The sequence below is a fragment of the Ricinus communis genome, chromosome 7 (genome assembly GCF_019578655.1).
Source record: "Ricinus communis isolate WT05 ecotype wild-type chromosome 7, ASM1957865v1, whole genome shotgun sequence".
NCBI classification, from domain to species: Eukaryota; Viridiplantae; Streptophyta; class Magnoliopsida; order Malpighiales; family Euphorbiaceae; genus Ricinus; species Ricinus communis.
The window spans coordinates 27993152-28018043 of record NC_063262.1 but is presented as its reverse complement, the minus strand read 5'-3'; the positions used below and the strand labels follow the sequence as shown (position 1 = coordinate 28018043).

The window sequence follows — 24892 nt, the reverse complement described above, 5'->3', positions numbered from 1 at the left end:
TTTCTTATATGTTATCCTTCTTTGGACTTTGTCATAAATTATCCTTAATATATTACTTTCACTGACAGAAAAGAAACGAGGAAGAAGAATTCAAAATTTAACCCTACATTTTCAATCAGTATAAAATAAAGTGAAGATTAACATGTTTCTTTTATAGGAATGAATAGGATACCGTGCATGACTTTTTTTCTGGTTAGCATCCAATTCATCAGCAGTAATTCTGACAAACCATTTAGCATCTCATTCAATATCAATTAATAAATTTTACTTTGCTCCTTTTGGTGCTAGTTCGCCATTGACAAGGCATATACAAAATGGAAAAGTTCATCACTAATTTAGATTCTAACGGCTGTACATAACTTAACATTTTAATTCAATATACATGTTATTCATCCAATGATAAAGTGCAATTGTGCTGAAAGTAACTAAAAATTTCCTGCAGAACTACTCTAATAAAGATCTTATTACGCACGTTTCATGCCATTTCAAGAATCATATAGTTAATTAACATGAGTAAATTACAGTTATTATAAATTGCTGAATTTTATATTAAGTCTATTTTACACACAAATTATATTTTAAGAAAAAAACACTTAACATAGCCCACGATACAAACAAACTGAAAAGGCCGTCAGGAGGGTCTTGCAGACAGTGATAATCCAATTGGCAAAGTTCCTGCAGGAGATGATAGCCAGCCAGCAGCCAAATTTGCCTCTATCGTTTGTTACATAATAAATCACACATAAGATTGTAATTTTATAGTAATTAGGCTAAACATGGCATGCAATTAAGTTAACGTTTTAGAACACTAAAAAGAAGTCTATGAAGATTAGTGCAGCTAGTAAGAGAGAAAATTCTCATTTTCTTCTCGATCAGGATCAGGGTTTTATAAGATTTCATTTTTACAAAATATATCAAATGAATAAAAAAAATATGATGTTAAAATCTAACTGAAAATTTAAAATTTTCGAAAAAGAAACAATTAAAGTAAAAACTGAATATTTTTACTGTGTCAAAATAAAAATCAAAATATAAACTTAATCTTTTATTTTGATCTCTCTAAATGACCTAAAAATATTGAAATTTCTAACTTATTCTCAGGAGATTACCTTTTCTTTTGATGAGTAAAAATATTTTTATTAATTGTAAGGAGAAAAACGATGAAAAGATTTCCTCTTCAAAACTAAGCAACTAGCGCTACGCCTTGGACAAAGATCCGAAGCTACTATCAATAACAAAAAACAAAAGAGAAACAGACCATTGAGATCAACAAATTTAGAAGTTTGTTTTGAAAGGACAGATAAACAGAGAGATGAAGTTACAGAACAATGAATGAGGACGACGACAAGGCAAGGCTTAATACAAAGCAGCATCATAGACGATAAGCCAAGATAGTGCCCATGAAGCAATATCAGCTGTACAAAATCTAAGAAGTAATATATATAGACCATTAACACCCTGTTACTGTTAAAAAAATGGTATTTAGATATTGAATTACATATTAGGATATCATTTTTATTTATTTATCCCCATAATCAGGACACACCCATTGTTGCCTGCAATGTAATATTGAGTTGTGTTTTGTATTGAGAAATTGATAAGTAGAATTAGTCCATCACGTTATTCGTTGACAAAATTAATTATATATTGACAAATGATATTATTTATCATATATTTAACATTTACATTAATTAAATTATTATTATTAAGCATCAATATAAATAAAATAAATAATAAATAATGACATATATTAGTATGTAATTAATTTTGTATATATATGACAATAATTTAAGTCTATTTAAAAAAATTCTCCATAATTCTTGGTATATGCTTCTATAAATACATATACTTTGGTATTGTTGCATGCATGTAACATAAACCTTGAGGCCTTGTTTAGAAATTGTAACAAAGAAAAATGGAGGTTGAATTAGAGTTCATTTCCAACGAGCTAATCAAGCCATCGTCTCCGACACCTAACCATCTTCGCCATCTTCGCCATCTTCAACTCTCCTTTCTTGATCAAATCCAAATCCCAGTTTGGATGCCCTTGTCCTATTTTTCTCCAAAGAACCCAACACTAACAACTCAAAAGATGCAACCAATTAAAGAAATCTCTATCAAAGACTTTAACCTTATTCTATCCTTTTGCTGGTCGTGTTAGGAACAATACCCATATAGATTGTAACGATGAAGGTGCCCTTTTTGTTGAAGCTCAAGCAAACTGTCGACTCTTGGACTTTCTTCGGATGCTAACCCTAGCGACAACAACAAGTTCATACCTCTTCCACTTGATGATGGCAAAGATTTTGCAGCTTTTTTCCAAATTACTTTCTTTAAGTGTGGTGGTTTAGCCATTTCATTAGCTATGTCGCATAAGCTCGGTGATGCCTTATCAAAGTTGATATTTTTCAATTGTTGGGCTGCCATCAGTCGAGGGGATAATGACACTAATATTCTTAATATCCCTCCATTCGTTCAGCCACCCTCTTTCCACCCAAAACCCTTTCTGGGTTTGAGCTTCAGAATTGGATTAAGAAAGATAAAATTGTCACCAAGAGGTTTGTCTTTGATGCTTCCATCATAGCAGCTCTTAGAGCTAACTATACCTATAAGTATGGCTGCAGCCTGTCAAGGGTATAGAGGCTTTAGCAGCTTTCACATGGAGTCGGTTCATGGCTGCCACTCAGGCAAACAAACCTGATAATAAGCATTACTTGGTAGTTCATGCAGTGAACTTGCTGCCAAGAACGGAACCGCCTCTCTCAAATCTGTATCTTGGGAATATTACCAGGATAGCCACAGCATAAGCTGACATGGGTGCCAAAGATGAAGAGTGTTATGGAATTGTGAGTCGAATGAGGGATGCTATAAGAAATGTAAATGCGGATTTTGTGAAGAACCTTCAAAAGAGCGATGACCACTTGAACTTCCTCAAGGAGAGGGCGATAAAGGTGGAAAAAGGAGAGGTAATAAGTATTAGCTTCACTAGTTTATGCAGGTTCTCCATATATGAAATTGATTTTGGATGGGGAAAGCCTGAGTGGGTAGGTTCAGCTCGCTTAGTTTTCAAGAATCTAGTTCTTTTCTTTGACACTAATGGATTAACTTGAAGGAAGAAGACATGGTTAAGTTTGAGGTAGACATGGAGCTTCTTGAACATGTTTCTTCTACTTCAAATAGGAATCATCCATTTGTATTTCAGAGCCTGGAATCTGATTCTTATTCGAAATTATGATCCAAATATATGGCTATTATTTCAAGAATTGAATCAGATAAACCAGTTAACGTTTTCTATGTCAAATCATGTGCTAGCTCTAATTATAAACAGCAAAGTCTATACACCCCTCCTAATTAGCACCAGCTAGTGTATTGTCTTTCTTTCTCTTTCATTTTTCTTTGGCCTAATTGCCAAAAAAAATAATGAATTTTACAATTGTTATCAAATCTAGTACGTAGTTTTTAAATATTTAATTTCAACACCATACTTTAACATTGATTTCAATTTTAGCATTTAATAAAATTATTTAAACCCCGGCAACAAAAAGAAAAAACAAATTAACATTAGAGCTGTTGATTTATTCTATTACTAAAATATTATTATTTAAGTACATAAATTAGTTTTTTTTCTTTTCTTAATTTTAAAATTCTATTAATTTTATATGCTTAAACGACAATATTTAATAGTAAGGGTGATGTTTTAATTCCTCCTTTTTATTATTTATTATTGTTATCGGAGTTTACTTACGTTAATAAAAAATTTAATAATTTTATTAGAGGTTAAAATTGAAATTAATATTAAAAATTTAATACTAAAATTGAAAATTTAAACAATACATACTAGATTTGACAATAAGTATAAAATATAGAATTTTTTTTGACAATTAAATCTTTTCTTTTATCCTTTTTCAGCTTCTCAAGCAACTCCACGAGTCATTAAACTTCCTTGGTAAGTCCAACGCCACTTTATAATTATCATCTAAATAAATTATGTGAAAAATTCAATTTATAATGTTGCTGGTGCCATGAGCATCATTTGTCATTTATCAGAATTAGAAATTTTAAATTACTTTTAATTAAAAATAAAACTCAATTATTATAAAAAATGTTCTTCTAGCATTGTCAATTTAAAGCTTGTCAGCTTTTAACTAAAAATAAAACTCAATTGTTGTAATAGTTTTTCTTTCAGCATTGTCAATCTAGAGTGGATGATAAATAATAAATCACAATCTCAAGAATTTTAATATAATTATATGTTTAAAATTTAAATTCAAATTTTTAGATAAATAAAAAAATAAAAAAATATTTATAATCTCATCTACACACTTGAGTTATATGAACATCATTTTCGTAAATAATAACCTCATCCCAACTTTATTCATTTTATTAATTTTATCTTTTCTTTCGAAAAATAACAATATGGTCTATTAATATTTTTTTTATTTTTTTATTGTTTTATTTCAAATCTATTCTATCCATATTTAATGTAATCCACTACTAAGGAATACATGGAAGAGAAAGATGGTGGAATTGTGAGTCGGACGAGAGAGGCTATAAGAAATGTGAACGCAGACTATGTGAAGAGCGATGGCTATTTAAATTTTCTCAAGGAGGGAACTAAGAAAAAGGCTGAAGGAGAGGTGATTACTTTTAGCTTCACTAGTTTGTGCAGGTTTCCGACAGATGAAATTGATTTCGGGTGGGGCAAGCCTGTGTGGGAACGTTCACCTCCTTTGCCTTTGAAGAATCTAGCTGTTTTCTCGGATGCTAAAGCAGGGCAGGAGATAGAGGCATGGATTAACCTGAAGGAGGAAGACATGTCTAAGTTTGAGATTGACAAGGAGCTCCTTGCACATATTTCTTCAACTCCAAATGAAAACGTATTTGTGTTTTAGACCTTTACATTGAATGCCATTCAGGCTCACGAGGCAAACATATTGCGATTATTTCATTAAATTAAAACATATCAGCATTGTCTATTTATCTTTTCTGTAATTCTTTTACGAACAATATTAATGAACTTCAAGTCACAGAAGAAGAAATGATAAGCTTTCTCAATCACTATGGGGCTATATATACGATGATAATCTTTAAGTTATAAATGAATAGTAGTATAATAACTTCCTCAACGATTAAGGTTAAATTTTCTCTTCCAAGGTCGTTGGAATACGCTGACTTTCACTTTGGTAAGCTTATCATTAACGGTGATTAGTTCTTTTTCTTCTTTGTTTTAGGGGGTACCAACGTGATTAATTAACTTAATGAACTGTTTATTTAATCTAAAAGTTAAAATTTAGAAAGTCATATGTGAACTTGTTCAATGGCTATCGCAATCCAATAGCTGTGAACGCGTAGCCTACATCTTATAATATCCACATTCTGACAGATTATCATTGCATATTTCCTAGCTTAAAGTCCACTTTCTAATCAAGTTTTGATTTTTTTTTTCTTTCTTTTGTTGAATTTGGTGGGTTGCAACTTGCAGCCGAACCCATCTTTATCTTGTCAAAATCAATTTTCAAATAAAATGCCATAGCATTACCAATTAATCTACTTTTGAAAAGGTTCTGCATTTAGTTTTTGAATTAAATGAATAAAACATCGTTACAGTTTGTTATATCATAGTGGAGGAAATTATTTCCTAGTTATTTAAATTTGTAAAGATTAATTAATGGCATTTACCGTCTTCAAATTGTCTAATACATGTGATAAAAACGAGTGGTTGCTGGAAGTTTTCTGCTAGATATGCATAGAACAGATGGAAGAGAGATTAAATGGTACTATTTTGAGAAAGACAATAAGAGATATAATTATAATTCCTTATTTTTTTTCTTCAAAACAACAATCGATATATTGCAGGCAATATATCGCTCTATGATTTTGTTTAAACGATTAATTTATTATTAAATATTAAATTCAATTCAACAATGAACGGTTAATATTTTTATTTATGGGAATTAAAAATATTTTAAATTTGAGTATCTCGTAATGTTTTAAATAATTTCTATAAAAAAATTAAAAATTTTGCAATTTATAAATAAATAACAATGCATTAAATATGAATTTCTTTTCTAATAAAAGGCAAAATATCGAAATATCTGAATATAATTTCCTTGATGGTACTTAACTTTTGTAAGTTGGAAGTCGACCAAAAAAAAGTATTATTGGAGTGTTGAATTCACATGTAATTAATTATGTGCCAATTGGCAAACAACTTTTAATCCCTGATTACATATTTATCAACCTCATAATATTCCTTCACATATTGATGTAGAATCTTGACTTTTCAACAGTGATTATGCCTATATATATACATGTATACGAGTGACCTAAATGGTCACAGGGATCGGTAGCAATAACAAACTTTCCTTGTATAAACATTTGCAATAAGAAGAGAAAGATGGATGAAGTAAAGGTTATCTCCAAGGAGCTAATCAAGCCGTCTTCACCCACACCTCACCTTCTTCGCCATTACCAACTCTCCTTTCTTGATCAAATTGCAGTTCCAGTTTTCATGCCCTTAGTCCTCTTCTATCCTAAAGAAACCAATAATATCACCAATCAAGAGAGATGCAACCATGCCAAGAAATCTTTGTCTAAAGCCTTAACCCAATTCTATCCTCTAGCAGGAAGAGTCAAACATAACATGTACATAGATTGTAATGATGAGGGTGCCTATTTTGTCGAAGCTGAAGCTAAATGCACTCTCTCACATATTCTCCAACACCCAGATCCTAATGACTTAAACAAGTTTCTTCCACTTGAGCTTGATGATGTTAATGATTTAGCTTCTGTTTTTCAGGTCACCCTCTTCCAGTGTGGTGGTTTGGCTATTAGTTTTGGCATGTCTCATAAGGTTGGAGACTCCTTGTCCTTCTTTATGTTCCTCAACAGTTGGGCTGCCATTGCGCGTGGAGACAGCACTACGATTAATACTGTCCCTTGCTTTCAATCTTCCTTGCTCTTTCCACCAAAAGACCTTTCTGGGTTCCAGCCAAGAACTGGGATAGTTAAGGATACCATTGTAGCAAAAAGGTTTGTGTTTGATGCTTCCACTATATCAGCTCTTAGAGCTATGTATACTGATGACGGTGACAATAACAAGTACCCAAGACGTCCGACTCGAGTTGAGGCCTTGTCAGCTTTCATATGGAGCAGGTTTATGGCTAGCGTTGAAGCTAATAAAGTACATGATAGTGATAAAATCTATACGTTGCTTCATGCTATAAACCTGCGGCCAAGAATGGACCCGCCATTACAGGAGCTATATTTTGGGAATATTAGCAGGATAGCAGTAGCAATTGCTAGCATGGAAGATATTGATAATATCTGTGGGCCTAAAGATATTTGCGGAGGTGAGTAAAATCTGAATTGAAATTGCGATTAACTATAATATATGTACCGGATTAGCACAAAAACCAATATTAAGTTCATGGTCCTCTTGAATTAATGTGATCTAATATAACAAATTAATTAAATTAACTTAAAATCAATTATTATTATGACTTTATAAACGTTTTTATATTGTCGTATCTTTTTTCCTGAACAGGTACTAAGGAGGATTTTAAGAATCATGGTACAGTGAAAAAGATGAGGGATGCCATAAGAAATGTGAACGTAGAGTATGTGAAGAAGCTTCAAGAAAGTGATGGGCACTTGAGTTTTATGAAAGGGAGAGCTGAGCAAGTAATGAAAGGAGAGGTTGTTTCATTTAGCTTCACTAGTTTGTGCAGGTTTCCTATATATGAAGCTGATTTTGGGTGGGGAAAGCCAGTTTGGGTAGGCTCAGCTCGCTTGACTTTCAAGAATTTAGTAGTGTTCTTGGACACTAAAGAAGGAGATGGTATAGAGGCTTGGATTAACTTGAAAGTAGAAGACATGGTTAAATTTGAAGCTGATAAGGAGTTTCTTGCTCATGTTTCTCCTTTCTCTAATGTGAAGATTTGAGATATATATATATGCATATGTGATTTAGCGGTTGTTGATTTTTTTTTACAGATTAAGATTTAATTTCTTTTTAATATTTACTGTTCTTTAGCTTCTTTTCTGAAGTCCATTTGTTTCTTTTACAGAACTATTTTGTTACTGACATGTATAGATTTTACTTTGCAAAATCTCATTGCAACCTATAATGATTTATCTGTTCATTTTTTTAAGCATTCATTCAATAATTGATTTGTTAATAGTTCTGTTTAATGGGTAACAAGGAATCACTAATGGGTTTGTTGAATGCTACCTAATAATGGGGTATGTAGAAAAAGTTTAACATGATATAACTGAATGCAGAAAAAGTTCAATGGCCCATGATTTTAACAATTTGCGTGTGGCTAGCAAGAAAATGATTTGACACACTTGTAATTTTCTTTTTCTGTGGGAAAGAGGGTGGATTCAAACCCACAACTCCACTATAGCTTCCAAATTAACTAATTTTGATTGGCAAAAACAATTGGTCTTTTATAGGATTATAAAAAAAGTTATATGATCCTAAAAGTTCGAAATCATAAGAAACAAGAGATCTTAAGATTTTATTTTAATTTTTATATCACAAGATAAGATGATTTATATCAGGTTTATATATAGCAATGAATATAATATTAAATAAATAATTTATGTATCAATTTGATATATAACTGAGAAGATATATTTAAATTATATAATATTTTTCTTAAAAAAAACTCTCAATTTATAATTTTATAAAATTCATAAACCTTCTTTTAATATAGTTCATAAAAACTTAAAAGAATACTATTAAATTAAGAAAAATTAAAGCATATTTGTTTTAATATCCAACAGTAAACTTATACAAACCCTTAATATTATATAGTTAAGAAACAGTAGTGAACAAAGTACCAATTAAGCAATAACTTGTCACAAATATGAACAAGTAGATACTTGTTTGTTAGTTAATTTTCAAGTAGGGTTTGTCTACTTGGTGCTGCTGTGAGAGTCATTTTGTCCGAATGTCTATTTTCTTGCGACTTTAGCTCATGGTTTTGGCCTCTATCACTTGTCTACTCTTTCTGGAGGAAAGTCTAGACAAATAAGTACAGTAGAGATTCTGGAAGGTTGATATTTGAACATTATAAGTATTTTGTATTGGTATATATCTAATTAGTCCCCTGAAAAGATCCAACTCTAAATACATTAAAAACAAATAGAAATAAACACTCTATTATAATAAATTATAATTTTTTTAAGTCCTATCTTAAAAAAATATTTTCCTATATAGTAATATATGTATATAATTTTAAAAAATATATGTTGTGATATATTTCGTTTTATTATAGTATTATTTTATCTCGTTATCTCACTAATAAAATTAAATATCGAGTTTCAAAAAAATAATTATTATTCAAATTTCCATTAAATTATAAGCTTTTCATAATTATAAATTTTATTTGGTTTCAAATATACGATTATAAAGATACTTTACTATTTTAGGATGTTGAAGGTAATATTTTTAGCCATGGGTATTGAAATTATTTGGAATTTAATTCAGTTTTGGCGGCGAAATGAATTCATAGATAGTGACAACACATGAAATCTAGACTGGGTTTAGGAGCAGTCTCATGGGAAGAATCAATTATAACCTTGCCAACTTTTTATATCTAGAAGTCAAATTTTGTAAGCAGCAACAACATGTTCTTGTCATGCAATTTAGTTACGAAAAGGTCCTTGAGCTGGTTCATGTCAAGCCAAAAGTACCCACTTCTTCTTTTCACTGAAATGATAGTTTAGCTATAAAGAAGCTATCCAGAAATCTTGCTCTACTTGGAAGAAGAAAAGGTATCCATGTATTTTTGCGAGATTCCATAAAAAATGAAACACTAACGGAGAAGAAAAAGATCTAATCATTTAAAATTATAAATAAAAAATAAAAATAAAAGACTGGACGTTATATTTTATTATTCACACTATACTGCTAGAGTTTTGTTAATAACAAATATAAAAAAAAAAATTAACTCATGTCGCTATAATTAACAACACATAATAATCTTTGATACCATAATTATTTTTAAGCTTAAATTATTGAAAATTTTATTTTTTTAAGTCTAAATTAATTATTTAATTAATTAAGTGTTATAGTGAATGGAAAAGACACTTAGTAAGTGTTAGCTAGTATGGGAGCATGGATATCAGTTAGTAGCACTATTTTATAAAAACTGAAGGATATTTCTCCAAAATAAGCCAAACTGAAAAAGCTTTAAAAAAACAAAACCCAAAATGGAGATAGGGGCATCAACAATCTATCATCAACATATCAAACAATTTATCATTTGAAGCATTTTGTTTTATATTCAATTCAAGAATCATTGTAATCCTTATAACTTTTTTAATTATTAATCGATTCCAGTTTCTTCCAACTTTTTAGTTTTTAATATTAGCTCTTTAATTTCAAATTTTACTTTTATTTTTAATTTACTGTTTTTCTGTATTTACAAATCCATTTACTATTTAATGCTTTAAAATCTAAGTAAATTATCATGAGAGTTTAGAAACTCATATTTCATTCTAAGTAAAAAATTAGTTAAAGCACATATATCTACAACGGTTCATAGACAACACAACATTCGACAAAATTCAACCGAAACAATAACTTATGATAAAAATGACGAGTTCGAATGAGAAGAAAAAGTGTTTGAATGTATATGTATCCACTTAATTTAAAATTTTCAAAGACTGTATTTACAGATTTTGTACCAAAATAAAATAAATCAACAAATAATATATAAATCATTATCTTACATTAGGTTAAAATTAACACTAAATATCTAAGATTAACCCAAATTTATAACGAAGTCCAGGAAATTTAAATATTTAGAGGTGAGGAGATAAATTAATTTTATTTATTTATTTAGACATAAATCTTCTTCATAACCGACAACAATCAAACAGGCACGAAATGGATAAATCCTTGACCATCTTCAATTAATGAAGATATCTTTTTGCATTTCTTGTTTTCTTGTCAGGCAGGGAAATCTCCATTGCTAAATTTATACGTTTTCTGGACCTGATTGATCCATTACAATTAATTTTTGAATTGCTAATTCTCAGGGATAGCAAAGGGGAGCAGGTGAAGATTAAATATTTCGTGGATAGATGAACATTAATTTCTTTAAAAAAAAAACGACTCCATGTTAGAAATCGAATAATGTACTAAGACAGTCCAGCTAAACCGACACTTTTTTAACACTAACATTAAACTAATAAATTAGTGACAGATACTCATTAATATTAAATAATTAAATAGATTTTATTAAAATATAAAATTATTATATATACACATATATCTTTATATATATATATATATATATTCATTGCGATGTGCATATGTAGAGTAATGTAGGCAAGAATTACTATGTTTTTCTTGTGTTTCGCAAGAAAAGAGTTATAATTGAAACTTCTAAAGCAATTAATATAAACATCACAAGTATGCAACGTTTCAAGGTATAAGAAAGATAGAATTAGTTGGTGAGAATATCTAGTTTGTAATACTTGCACTAAAAACTCAATAGCGACATTTCAAGCCTTGCCCACTTGAGCAAGTAATGACACTTTATGCAGAGCTGCAGCTCGCTCTCTATATAGGTTTAATGGCGATGAAAGCAGTAAAGGGAACTTCAAGCCCCAAATATACTCAAACACTTCCTTTACATATAGATATTTGTGGAAAATGAAGCTTGAAATTGAAGTAATCTCCAAAGAGATAATCAAACCATCGTCTCCAACCCCAGATCATCTTCGCCATTACAAGCTCTCTTTTCTTGATCAAATCTCTCCTCCTGTCTATAACCCTTTACTTCTCTTCTATCCAACAGACGGTAGAGTTAAATCCAATAATGCCCAGAAATACGACCAGCTTAAGCAATCCTTATCTCAGGTCTTAACCTATTACTATCCGTTAGCTGGCCGTATCAAGGATAATAATCTCGTGGACTGCAACGACGAGGGCGTTCCTTTCTTGCAGGCACAAGCGATTGCCTGCAGACTTTCAGATGCTGTGAATAACCCAATGCCAACTGAATTCAGGAAGTTACTTCCATTTGAATTAGATGAACCTCAAGAATTTGCGTTCGGCATCCAACTCAACATCTTTGATTGCGGTGGTATTTGCATCGCCTTTTGCCTCTCCCACAAGATTGCAGATGCATTATCAACATTAGTTTTTCTCAAAACTTGGGCTGCCATTACTCGTGGAGAAACTGATGATATAGTATGCCCAGAATTCATCTCGGCCACTCTTTTCCCTCCTAAGAATTTATCAGGGTTTAATCCAGCCATTGGTATCACTAAAGAAAATGTTGTCACAAAGAGGTTTGTGTTCAGGCTTTCCTCAATAGAGTCTCTGATAGAGAAATATTCTACAAGTACTACAAGCATAGAGAATCAACAGCAGAAATCACCGTCACGAATTGAGGCGTTATCAGTTTTCATATGGAGTCGCTTCATGGCTGCTACCAAAGTGGAGTCAGAGCCTGGTAGGGTATACCTGATGCTTCACGCTGTAAACCTGCGTACCAGGATGAATCCGCAATTGCCAGAGCACTCTTTTGGGAACTATTATCGGGTTGCTATAACAATTCCATCTTCAGATACTGAGGAAGAAAGTTATAACCTTGTCAGACGGATGAGAGATTCAATAAGTAAAATTGATAAAGACTATGTGAAGAAACTCCAAGACGGGAATGAACACTTGCATTTCATCAAAGAGAGAGCTGAAAGTTTCACTAGAGGTGAAATGGCTACTCTTAACTTTACCAGTTTGTGCAGGTTCCCTTTATATGAAGCTGATTTTGGGTGGAGTAAACCTATATGGGCAGGTGCCCCTAGCCTAACTTTCAAGAATCTAGTTGTTTTCATGGACACAGTTTCTGGAGATGGAATAGAAGCACTGACACATCTAAAAGAGGAAGACATGGCCAAATTCCAAGAGGATCAAGAGTTGCTTCAGTTTGCTACAGGCTAACTAGTAAAGACTGTATCCAGAGATATATAAATCTACAAGAATCGTAGACTACTGGGCATTATCTGCTCAAATTTACGAAGATATCATAGGACTAATAATGGCTATTTTGCTTGTAAGTGTTATTGTAATTAATTATGTTTTACTGATGATATGCTCTACTTGAGCATTATCTATTCCTTTCTTCCTCAATGTTTCTTTTTTCTTCTGTAAATTCATGCATCAATGTTACATTCATGGGAAATCCGAAATATGGAACTTCTTACTTTCACAAAGGGAATTAATTTTACTAAAGTTGAGTGGTGTGATAAATCTTTTGAACTAAAGTTGCCCTTGTGGATGTTAATGTTACTTATGTGATGTGTGCAAGAATTAATTACTGATATGATAGATTTTGTGTTAATGCTGACACAATTTTAGATTACAATGGAGGAAAACTATGACTTGCAGTTCACCATTAGCTTGAAAGACGGGTAAAAAGAAATTATTTTAAAAATTGGGGTATATTATGCCTAATTACAGTAATTTTTTAATACCTTTATATATTTATTTAGAAAAAAATATAAAATTAAATTTATATAAAATTACATATCAAAATATTTTTATGTAAATTTTTCACAGAAAAAGCTTTTTCTGTAAAACAACAAAAAAGCACTAATTTATATCCAAAGTATGTTGGAGTTGATAATATGAATTCTAATCTTTCAACTGATAGCTATTTTATATATAATAAACACATGTGTCAGAGTTTGGTGAGTTATATATATAATTAATTGTAACTTTGAACAAGACTTGGTCTTTTAAATTTAATACTTTTTTCTTGCTTTACTCTATATAATATTTAACAAGTCAATTAATCTTACAATTAGAAAAATTCTTATTTAAACTTGATGTATGTCTCTACTTATATATATAACCGATAAATGATTGACACATATTCATTAGTATTAAATAATGGAGTATATGTCAATCATCTAATACCAAAATGTAAATTATTTATACATACGTATCATTCTCTTATTAGTTGTGGTGTATACACCAAACCTAGATAAAGATATTATATTGACACTTCAAGATTTCATAAGAAAAATAATACCTCTTTGATTTGAGAATTTCTCATACAATTAATCTCTTACATTCTTTCCATCTTCTTCTTTTTCTTTTTCTTTTTCTTTTTTTACTATTAAAAATACAAAAGAATGTTATTTTTTAGAATTTCACTGTAACTTTAATTTATACATTTACAATGAATGAGTGTACGTACATTCTTTCTCCAAGTTATTATATATTGGATGTATTAAATATATCTATGAGTTTAAATACTAAGTCTCTTTAAAACTTTTCTAGCTTTGATATATAATTTTTATTTTAAGCTTTTAATTAATTTAGAGTATCTATTTTTATTTAATGGAGGAAAATTCTTGCTAATGGTTGTAACATATAATGATAACAGAAACTAGTTCACAAAAAGCCTTTGTATGCAATCACAAGATCAAACAGCAACTACGAAGAACAAAAAGGAACAATCACTAACAAGAAGAAATTGCAGCAACGACGGGTAGGAGTATATTTCAATTTGGGGAAAGTCACAATTTCCAGTTCTTCTCCCTTTATTTTTGCATTAAGAAGAAAGAAAGGTATTTAAAGACAAGACATGGGCATGATGATGTGGAGGACACTAGGATTCAAAGAAGCAACTGCAAGCAGTTCTTGATCTCGTTCAAAAATTGCCATATCTTCTTCTTTCAAAGTCACCCAGGCCTCAATTCCATTGCCATCTCTAGCATCTATCAGTGAAATAATGTTCTTGATAGGGTCCCTCGGAGGAACCACCCAAGCAGGCTTCCCCCACCCAAAATCAATACCATAAAATGGAAACCTACACAAGCTACTTGTTATATAGAATTCTGTACTACCTCCATGAAGCAAGCTCCCCATTTCTTTTAAAGCTTCAAATACAGCCTTTAAAGCGTTACCTTCTTGAAGTTTCTTTACATAATTCTCACCGAACTCCTGTATTCCTTTTCTCATCTTAGTAACCAAGGTTCCCAATTCTACCTCATTCTCTGTTGCTCGTAAAGCAAAATGGCCCATCAGGTTTCCTATGGAATATTCAGACAAAGGAGGCACCAGCTTTTTCCGTATATTAACAGATTGAGCCAAAACAGACATCTTCGGCTGTTTTGAGTTTGATCTTGAAGCTTTCATGGCACACTTCCAAATTAGTGCTGTCACAGCTTCAACTCGAGTTGGGTGCCGAACACTTTCACTGGCAGCTTTATCCTTCAGAGTAGCAATCCCTGAGGCATGAAAGACATATCTTTTTGTGACACACTTCTCTTCGTTCAATTTGACAGCTAACTCTGAAGGCAAATTCTGCGGTGGAAAGATCGATGATACGTTGAATTTTGGCCGGACAGCTTCATGGTCGGTCCCGAGAGCTGCGGCTGCCCAGCCTTGGATGAAGGTGCATACTGTTCTTGCATCTGCTAATTTGTGTGAAATGCAAACACCAATCGCCAACCCACCACAGGCAAAAAAAGTGGCTTGAACAAGTAACAAACAACCAGCTTGTGTTTCTGATAAGGATTGGATGTGCTCTGCGGGAATCAGATTTCTTATAACCTGATGATCGTCAGGTTTTTCAAGGAGCTTGGAGAGAAGGCAATCAACTTGTGCTTCAAGATAAACAGCTCCATCATCGTTGCATTCAACGGCGGAATTGTCTTTGATTTTACCCGCTAAAGGGTAGAATCGAGTCAGGGTCTCGGATAATGATCTCTTCAGAAGCTGAGATTTATCAATAGCAGTGGAAGGTTTATTTATGGAGTAAACCAGAAGCATAGATCCATAAGCTGCAGGAGATAACTGGTCTAGGAGGGAGAGCTTGAAAATTCTGAGGTGATTTGGTGTTGGAGAGGATGGTTTTATGATATCTTTCTTGATGATCTTCACGTTGATCTCCATAGCTTCTAGCTAGTGCTTAATGCAAGGTCAAACTGCTTTAGTTCCCCTGCATTAATGTCACAAGCAACAACATACATACATATATATATAGGAAAATTCTCAATATCTGACCCCCTAATTACGTAGTACTTGGTTTGATTTGAAAAAGGAAAATACTATTGGACTAAACCGATGGCATGATTCATAGAGAATTCATAACTTAATTAATATAATTAGTAATGTAATGAGTTAACAATCCAATTTTATAAAGAGATAAACTAGACTAAATTAGTTGTCTATTCGCACATTGTGAATATTATTTTTATTATTTTGATCGTAAATCAATTTTGATAATTTATTAATATACGTATATTAATTATAATTATATAAATTACTATTAATACATTAAAGAGGCTAGTTTTATCAAATATCATTCAATAAAAAAAATATGTTAGACGCATGTTTAAAATCTTAAGCTAAGTTTTTGTATATACTAATTATTCATCAGCACATTGCAAAATTCGAGTCTTTAATTATAAATATTTTTCAAAAAAAAATTAAAATATTATTTTTATAATAAGAAATTATAAGTATAAAATTGACTAATAATAGAAGAGTTTTTATGAAAATTAGTAATAATTTAAAATGTCTTAATGGAAAAAAAATTCAACCTAATAAAATTTATATTTTTCGTATCTTAAGAGCTAAGATCGCAATATTTTTTTAATTTTAAAAATAAAAATTTAAATATTAGATATTATCATATTTTTAAAGTACATATATTAAAAATCTGGCTAACAATTTAGCTATTATGTAATTGCTGCGCGATGTACACATTAATTCTTTATTAAATAGAGTCGTAGACATGTTCTCACATAATGATAAAATATTTCATATAATTTATGTTGATTTATTTATTTTCATTGACTGATCCTAAATTTCTATAGTTCATGCCTTGGAGAGAACGAAAATGTGAACTCATTTTTAATTTGTTTACTTTAGCCTTTCCCATCCCTGTTTAAAGTTGACAAAATGCATCTCTAATAACAAAAATATTTACTAGTAGAGTTCAACTAGATTAGACTGGGGAGGAATATCCGTGCAAAATTTAAGAGTGTATAGATGAGATAATAATATAAAATTTAATTTATTTAAGATTTCAAATTTAAATTTTAGATATGCAGTTATATTAAAGTTTTTAAAATTACATTTTCACTATATGCAAAAGTCCTAACATACTCTGAATTAGTTCGACTAATTCTCTGATGTACATATAAGCATATTAACAACTTCAACTTGTTGGAATATATAGATCGAGATGAATATATGTACCATATGTGTTAATAAAAAATGATAGCCAATTGAGCTTTTAAAATCAATTTATGATTGAGTACAAGCAATCACTTAAATGTGGACTAAAGCTAAATTATACATAAATCTATCTTGTTTGAAGAAAATTATAGACATGCATGCAAATATATATTTATTAAATTGAATTACTGACTTCAAATGGTTGAAGAAGATTATGCCCATATACTCAATTATAAAAAAACATGAGGATACTTTAAGATTTGATAATTAATAATTGATAGAGACAACATTGACAAAATGCCTCACACTTAATAGTTGCAACTAATCCTCCTATAGAAGGGCATCACTCCCTGCAAAGAAAAAGGAAAAAGGAAAATCTTACAAATCTTATAGAAGGGTTTCAGCACTTTGAAATTAGCATAATATATCTTATCCAAATAAAGAAATTACTTAGCTTAGTCTTAGTTTATGTGTTTTTATATACATCAAAATCAACTAATATTTGACAAATAATAAAAATGATTAGACTTTGCTTTTTTTAATGTATTATATGATCTATTATATTATCAAAAAATTGATTTACTTTAGTGTATAAAGGGAATATATATGAAAACTAGTTACGAACATTTGGATTATAAAATCAGTATGAGAAAGAAAGTATGGTGGCAAAGTCTATCAAGTTGGGTGTTGGCTAAGTCTACCACTTGGGTTGCCTTTCTGCGAGAATATTTTATGGCCATGACAAAGAAAGTCAAATTCCCAATTAAAAAGGTGATGAAAACATTCTGAAGAGAGAAGATAATAAGGTCTTTTAAATAAATAAAAAAATAAAATACGAAAAGAATAAGTTGCTAATACATAAATAGGCATAATTATATACAATTCGGGTCGGAATAAGTTGAATTTTGAATTTAATATTTTTAAATTTTAGTTTGAATTCATCTATATAAATCTTAAAATTTTAGCCAAATTTAGTTCAATATTAAAAATATAACTTTTTCTAATAATGTTTTTAAATAGGCAGAACTTATTAAATGAATCTAAAAAGATTAACAATCTCAAAATTACTAAAAAATAATTAAAATTTTTCTGACTGCATTTGAATAGGTCCAAAGTGTATATATATATACATATAAAAAATTTCAAATGAATTCAAACATCAACTAAGTACTTAAGCTCATTAATACCACTAATCATAAATTCACTACTTTTCTAAATGCGATTATCCAGTATTTATTGTTGTTCCCATCATTGCCATTTTTTTTTTGGCAAATTTTTTGTCTAGTTGATATGTATGTGTTGATTATGTGTTCATTAAAAAATAAAATGTAAAACACTATTTTTGATATATTTTGTTGCCGATAAGATCTTTAGTGATGGCTTTCCTTGTTTGTAAAACCGATGGTGTAAATAGTAAGTTAGCCTCTCCGGACCCAAGAGCTGTAGCTGCCTAGGCATTGATGAAAACTTCCATCAGATATCTTGTGCGATGCTGACACCAATCCCCAGCCTGCCACAAGCAAAAATAGGGGATTGAACTAGTAGTAAAGCACCTGCATATGCTTCAGAAGAGGATCCATGGGTACCAACAGGAATGAATCTTCTTATCACCTGGGCATCAGGTTTTTCAATAAACTCTGACAGAAAGCAATTTGTAGAAACATTGTGGCTTTGTCCTTGATTGGACGGGCAAGTGGGTAGAATTTGAGTCAGGATTTCGAATATATAGCAAACTCTTTAATACATCCAGTAAATGTTGTAGTGCTGTCATTTATAGAATAGAAGAGAACTGTGGATGCATATCCTGAATGTGAGAAAGGGAAAGCTTGAAATTCCTTGGAGACCGTTTTGGCTATAAAAGCCCTCCTTGTTGAGTATTTTTGCTCTAACATCCATGCACAAGCTTTGTGGTTGGTTAATACATTCAGTTGTAATTTTCTCCTGTTTATGTTTACCCTATGCAACTCTGTCCATTGACAAAACAAAAGACATGGCAAGTAATGTTTATAAATTTGGTTCTTTTGAAATTAAGGTGAACTGTAAATCCTAAGACAAGAGAATGCTTCTCTTTTTCTTTCGGGCTAATTCATGTATCAATTGGAATCGAACTTTTGGCTTTTTGGCAGTTCTTAAGGATATATGTTGAACTAGTCTGCTTAAGCTTTAATCTTTCTTAAAAATTACAAAAATCAGAGAATCTTATAATTTAACACCTTAATACTTTTTAAGAAGTCTTTGCTTGATCTTATCGACTGCTATTTTGACTATATATGGACGTGTGCAATCTACTGCTAATTAATAAAAAATGAATAAATTATAATAACTCAACCACGATTGGTGACTAGATATGGTTTAATATTAATAAGCATTAATTAACTGCAAAACTACTCCACTAATATCATAGATATGGTCTATGATATTATATTTTAAGTGAATATTAAATTGACCTAATTTAAATTTATTTAATTTTTCTTTAAATATTTTTATGTGTTTATTTAATAAAAAATAATTAAATTTACATAAGAATTAAAATAAAAATACATTAAAATATTATGTTATTATAAATTACAATACCCTATAATTCACAGGTATATTTTACCATTATATTTTGTGACCCATTTTCCTTCAACAATAAGGTCTTATCTTTTTTAAGTAAATTTCTTAGTATTTCAATTAAGGAGATAGAAAGACATCATTTATCCAAGAACAATATCTGTTTTATCAAACAATTAATTATTTATGATGCAACAGATGGAAATTTGGACGTAAATACATACATTTAACAAACAAGAACCCATTTATATGCATAAACAAAGAATTAAATCATAGCATCTCAAGGAAGTGAAACACTAGGATTTATATCAGCAAATTCAAGAAGTTCTTCATTAGATTCGAAAAAGGCCATATCTTCTTCACCTAGAGTCAACCATACTTCAATTCCATCACCATCTCTTGTATCCATCAGAATAGCAACATTCCTTACTTTGTGACTAGCATTACCGACCCAAACAGGCTTTCCCCATCCAAAATCGGCATCATACAGTTCATATTTACACCAACTTGTGCAAATATAGAAGTCATTATCATTGCTCATAGCCAGGTTTCCAAACTCCTTGGCAAACCCACAAACTGCTAATAAAGCTCCCTCCCCTTGAAGTTTTTTCACATAATTTTCCCCAAACCCTTTTATCTCTTTCCTTACTCTGCCCACTAGCTCTTTCAATTCGAATTCACACTCTCCATCCATCAAGATCGGAGCGATGTGTCCTAGGCAATTGCCTGCATAGTTTTCAGGAAAAGGCGGCACGAACCTTGTACGCATGTTTACAGAAATAGACCAAATAGATGGTCTAGAATATCCAAATCTTATTCTCGATGCAGTCACTGCACTTTTCCATAAAATTCCTGAAACAGCTTCTACTCTTGTCGGGTCCGGCACGGTTGTACTGGCGACTTTAGCCCTCAGTGCGGCAATCTTTGGGGCAGCGAACACAAACCTTCTTGTGACGCATTTCTGTTGCATTAGCTCAACTGGGGTCCTTGGAATTGAGATGTCTATAGGTGGAAAAATAGATGCACCCATGAATACAGGGTTCAGTATCTTACTTCTGTCAGTAGCGGTTGCAGACCAGCACCTGATGAATGTGGTTAATGTCGCAGCATCAGCCATCTTGTGGGAGATACAAATCCCCACTGCCAATCCGCCACAATCAAAGAAAGTAGCTTGTACAAGTAATAGATTTCCGGTTGCTGCTTCAGGAGATTCAATTGGTGCAGGCAAGAATTGGCTCAGGACTTGAGCGTCAGGGTTCTTCAGAAGTTCTGAAAGAAGACAATTGACTCGCGCTTCGATAAATTCGGCACCCTGATCATCACAAGCTACAGAGGTATTATCCCTGAGCCTGCCTGCAAGTGGGTGAAAATGAGTTAAGGTTTCAGATAATGATTTCTTTAGCTTCAGAGATTTTTCACTTGTACTGGCATGGTGATCTAAATTATCATCACCATAATTTATAGGGTAAAAGAGAAGTAGTGATGTGTAAGTAATGGGAATGAACTGATCAAGAAGAGAAAGCTTGAGAATTTTGAGGTCATGAGGAGTAGGAGAAGATGGTTTGATAGTATCTTTTTGTATGATCTCAACTTTGGTAGCCATAGCCATCTTAATCCTGTTATTAGGAAATTAATATGATACCAAGAACCTTGAGAATGTGCAGGTGTAATATGGTTGTATTGTTATCTTATAAAGATTTCAAACAAAAGAAAATGGAAAACCCAGCGCAAGTGGAATATATATATATATCTTATAATCTTATAGTTTAAAAATAAATACCTCAAACATTGAGTTTCTTATAGTTTCACAAATTATAGAAAGTTTTCATAATTCCCTATCTTCACATGTCATCTAAAACATTATGCCTGGCCTGCTTCTTATTTTATATTGTTGTCCGGCTTTGGCATATAAACCAGATAACTGTTGTTTAGCTTGACTTTGCCATTTTTTTTTTTTCTTGCCTTTGTTTATAAAAGTTTTTTTGGAAGGCAAGAAAGGTAATCATGAAACCTTTTATGATTAAATCCTTTTTCACATAAAAACTAAAAGGAAAAGAAATCTCCAATTAATTTGCAAGGTTGTACAATTTTATATATATATATATATATATATATATATATAATTGAATTGCTATTTTTTTAGATAGCAAGATGGTAACTTTTTCTTGTGGATGGCAGAACATTTTTTCAAAAATTTTAATACTAACTGAATACTCAAGATTCAAACTCGAAATCTTAGTCAAGTTAGAAGAATATACAGTTTTAAATATAGCAAATTGATATTTAAATAGTTTTATATAAATCACGAGTTAAACACTCTGTGTTACTTAATTTTTATTTTTTAAAACAAATTATTATCCAGTCTGAAACAAATTATCATAGAACGGATGGTTACTAAACAATCTAGCTATTGAAGAGCCAGTTTACTATTTATGCTAGTCTTTAAAATTTTAAGTTTTAAATTTTATTTTTATTATTTTTTTAAATATTTATATTTAAAACCGTCATGATCTATTATGCTTCTCACAAGATTTGAATTTTAAAAAGCAGTTATAAAAAAAAACTGAAAATAAGCAATGCTAAACTGATCATGAGCTCTCAAAATGGGGTTTGCAAAAAAAAATAATAATAATAAAAATTGACAAGTGATCTATTTTATTATAGTTAATTTAACAACTTGATTTTAAGACTCTAAAAGAAAAAAAAAAGTTATTCTTTATCATAAGGAGAAAATAAGTATTTACACAACAAAACAGAAAAATTAATATTTTCCATAAAATTCAAATTAAGAAATGCTCAATTATTGTATTATGGACTTGAAAGAAAAGAAATGAAATAGAAGTCATGGGAATTAAATTTGAAAGGTCTTGCAAGAATTACACAATAATGGTCTTAAAACAATTCAAAGAATTAGTTTGGTTCATATTGCTAAATGTTATTCTCCAAGCTTTCTTTATTATTTATGTGTTTGCTAATCAACCTTATAAGATCCTATATTTACCAGGAAAATCATATTAATACATAATTAAGTAAATGTATTATTGAAAACATTAGAATAAAATGATTATAAATTAGGTCATGATAGAAACAGGCAAACCGCTGGCTTAAAGAATTAGCAAAATATAAGACAATACCAAACCCAATTATTAATGCATATTATTGGTCCATCTCTACTCACAAAAATGGACATAAGCTTCATCATATATTTGTTCTTTTATTGATGATGTTGAATTTCTTGGAAGGAGATACTAAAGCTGATTTTTCTTTTTATTTGGAAAACCATTAGCTTGGCAATTATGAAAAAAATAATAATAATAATAACTTGTCTCTGTGTTTCTGATCAGTCTTGGGAGAAAGAGACCTATCTTTTGTTTAGTAGAGCTCTATTTTTCTTTTTCTTTTTTCTAAAAGGCAAATGAATCAAGTTATTTGTGAACTATTTAGAGGTCAGTTCAATTAAGAATTCATTTGAAATTATTTAATGAGATTCTTTGTAAGAGTTAAGAAAAAGTTGGTATTAAAATCCAAAGACATCAATGGAAAGTACATATAAATCTAAATTCAGGGACTGGCACTGCTAACATTCTTCACTACAGAACTGTGACATCTCGATCTTTTCCATGGCTGGCACGACCGTAACCCTACGGAAGCATCCAAAACAAACATGCTTAGTATGTCAGAACCAAACTAGTTTATTAGTATAGTTAATTCTAAAAATTTAGGACACGGCATATAAAGGACCCGCAAAATAAAGTATATATTTATAATATTAATATAATTTATAATTATTTAAATTTTAATCGATATAATAACAAAAACTAGTTTATTTCATATAAATGGAGTTTAATTAATTATTTTAATAATATTATTTGTATATATTTAAAAAAATTATACGTGTGTCTTATTTTTTAAAATTTTTTATCAAAAATTAATTATGTTTATAAATAGTATGAAATACCTGCCGAGCTTTCAGGTAAGGCGGCAGGAACCTTGTACGCGAGTTCAGAGCAAAAGCACTAGAACAATTTAGGTGGTTTAGAATGTCCAAATCTTATTCTTGATGCAGTCACTGCACTTTTCTATAAAATTCCCGAAACAGCTTCTACCCTTGTTGGGTTTGGCAAGATTATACTGAAGACTTTAGCCCTAAGAGCAGCAATCTTTGAGGCAGTAAACACAAATCTTCTAGTAATGTGCTTTTGTTGCAGTAGTAAACTGGGGTCCTTGGAATTGAGATGTACGTGTCTAAAGGTGGGAAAATAGATGCTCCCATGAATACAGGAAACATTACCTTACTCGAGCTGTTAGCGGTGGCAGAGCAGCCCTTGGTGAATGTGGTTACTGTCGCAGCATCTGCCATCTTGTGTGAGATACAAATTCCAACTGCTAATCCACCACACTCAAAGGAAGTAGCTTGGACAAGTAATAGATTGGCAGTTACTGCTTCAAGAGATTCTATAGGTATGGTTCGGGCAACAATGGCTAAGGACTTAGAGCGTCAGGATTCTTGAGAATTTTCCGAAAGAAGACAATTGAATCGTGCTTGGATAAATTGAGCTCCCTGGTCACCACAATCTAAAGAGGTATTATCTTTGAGTCGGCCTGCAAGTGGATAAAAATGAGTTATTTCTTTAGATTCAGAGATGTTTCAGTAGTATTCGCATGGTGATCTAAATTATTGGTGTGTAAGTAATTGGAGTAAACTGATTAAGAAGAGAAAACTTGAAAATTTCGAGGTCATTGGGAGTAGGAGAACAACATGTTTTAATTGTATCTTTTCTTATGATCTCAATCATCTTGCACAAATATTCTTTAAAATAAAAGGGTTTAATATATATTTTATTAACTGAAAATATTTATACTTAAAATAAAAAGTAACAGATACAGTATGGTACAAGTTAGTATATAATTAAACAATGGCTAATTAATTCTTCCATATATCTGATGTCAAACAATGCTTAATTCTTACCAACACCATATGTATTTGGTATACATCATATTGATAGTAGCAAGCTTAGCTCTGTTTATGGATCATAATTTAAATTGTGTTTTTTTTCTCAAAGTCTATCAGTTTTCTATCCCATTATTTGTTTTTGTTGATTAGTTTTTAGAACAAAATAT

The 24892-nt window shown here is 30.9% G+C and overlaps 5 protein-coding genes across 5 annotated transcripts; 3 read left to right on the top strand and 2 right to left on the bottom strand.

The window, feature by feature from the left end:
* The first annotated feature begins 1915 nt into the window (after window positions 1-1915).
* Window positions 1916-5059, top strand: LOC8278439 ((13S,14R)-1,13-dihydroxy-N-methylcanadine 13-O-acetyltransferase AT1). The gene is made up of 6 exons (XM_048376961.1): window positions 1916-2049; window positions 2093-2271; window positions 2480-2634; window positions 2898-2966; window positions 3113-3193; window positions 4500-5059. Exons 1-6 carry the CDS (start codon window positions 1916-1918, stop codon window positions 4890-4892), a joined length of 1011 nt encoding a protein of 336 aa, XP_048232918.1. The 3' UTR covers window positions 4893-5059.
* Window positions 5060-6338: 1279 nt separating this feature from the next.
* LOC125370530 (stemmadenine O-acetyltransferase-like) lies at window positions 6339-8153 on the top strand. Its single transcript, XM_048376387.1, has 2 exons — window positions 6339-7352; window positions 7547-8153. Exons 1-2 carry the CDS (start codon window positions 6398-6400, stop codon window positions 7942-7944), a joined length of 1353 nt encoding a protein of 450 aa, XP_048232344.1. The 5' UTR covers window positions 6339-6397; the 3' UTR covers window positions 7945-8153.
* A 3428-nt stretch (window positions 8154-11581) lies between these two features.
* Window positions 11582-13266, top strand: LOC8278440 (stemmadenine O-acetyltransferase). The gene has a single exon (XM_002514935.4). It carries the CDS (start codon window positions 11672-11674, stop codon window positions 12962-12964), a length of 1293 nt encoding a protein of 430 aa, XP_002514981.2. The 5' UTR covers window positions 11582-11671; the 3' UTR covers window positions 12965-13266.
* A 1139-nt stretch (window positions 13267-14405) lies between these two features.
* On the bottom strand, window positions 14406-16010 carry LOC8278441 (BAHD acyltransferase At5g47980). Its single transcript, XM_002514936.4, has one exon. It carries the CDS (start codon window positions 15926-15928, stop codon window positions 14603-14605), a length of 1326 nt encoding a protein of 441 aa, XP_002514982.1. The 5' UTR covers window positions 15929-16010; the 3' UTR covers window positions 14406-14602.
* Window positions 16011-19972: 3962 nt separating this feature from the next.
* LOC8278442 (stemmadenine O-acetyltransferase) lies at window positions 19973-21494 on the bottom strand. The gene has a single exon (XM_002514937.3). The coding sequence runs from the start codon at window positions 21378-21380 to the stop codon at window positions 20052-20054; it is 1329 nt and encodes a 442-aa protein (XP_002514983.1). The 5' UTR covers window positions 21381-21494; the 3' UTR covers window positions 19973-20051.
* Window positions 21495-24892: the final 3398 nt, after the last annotated feature.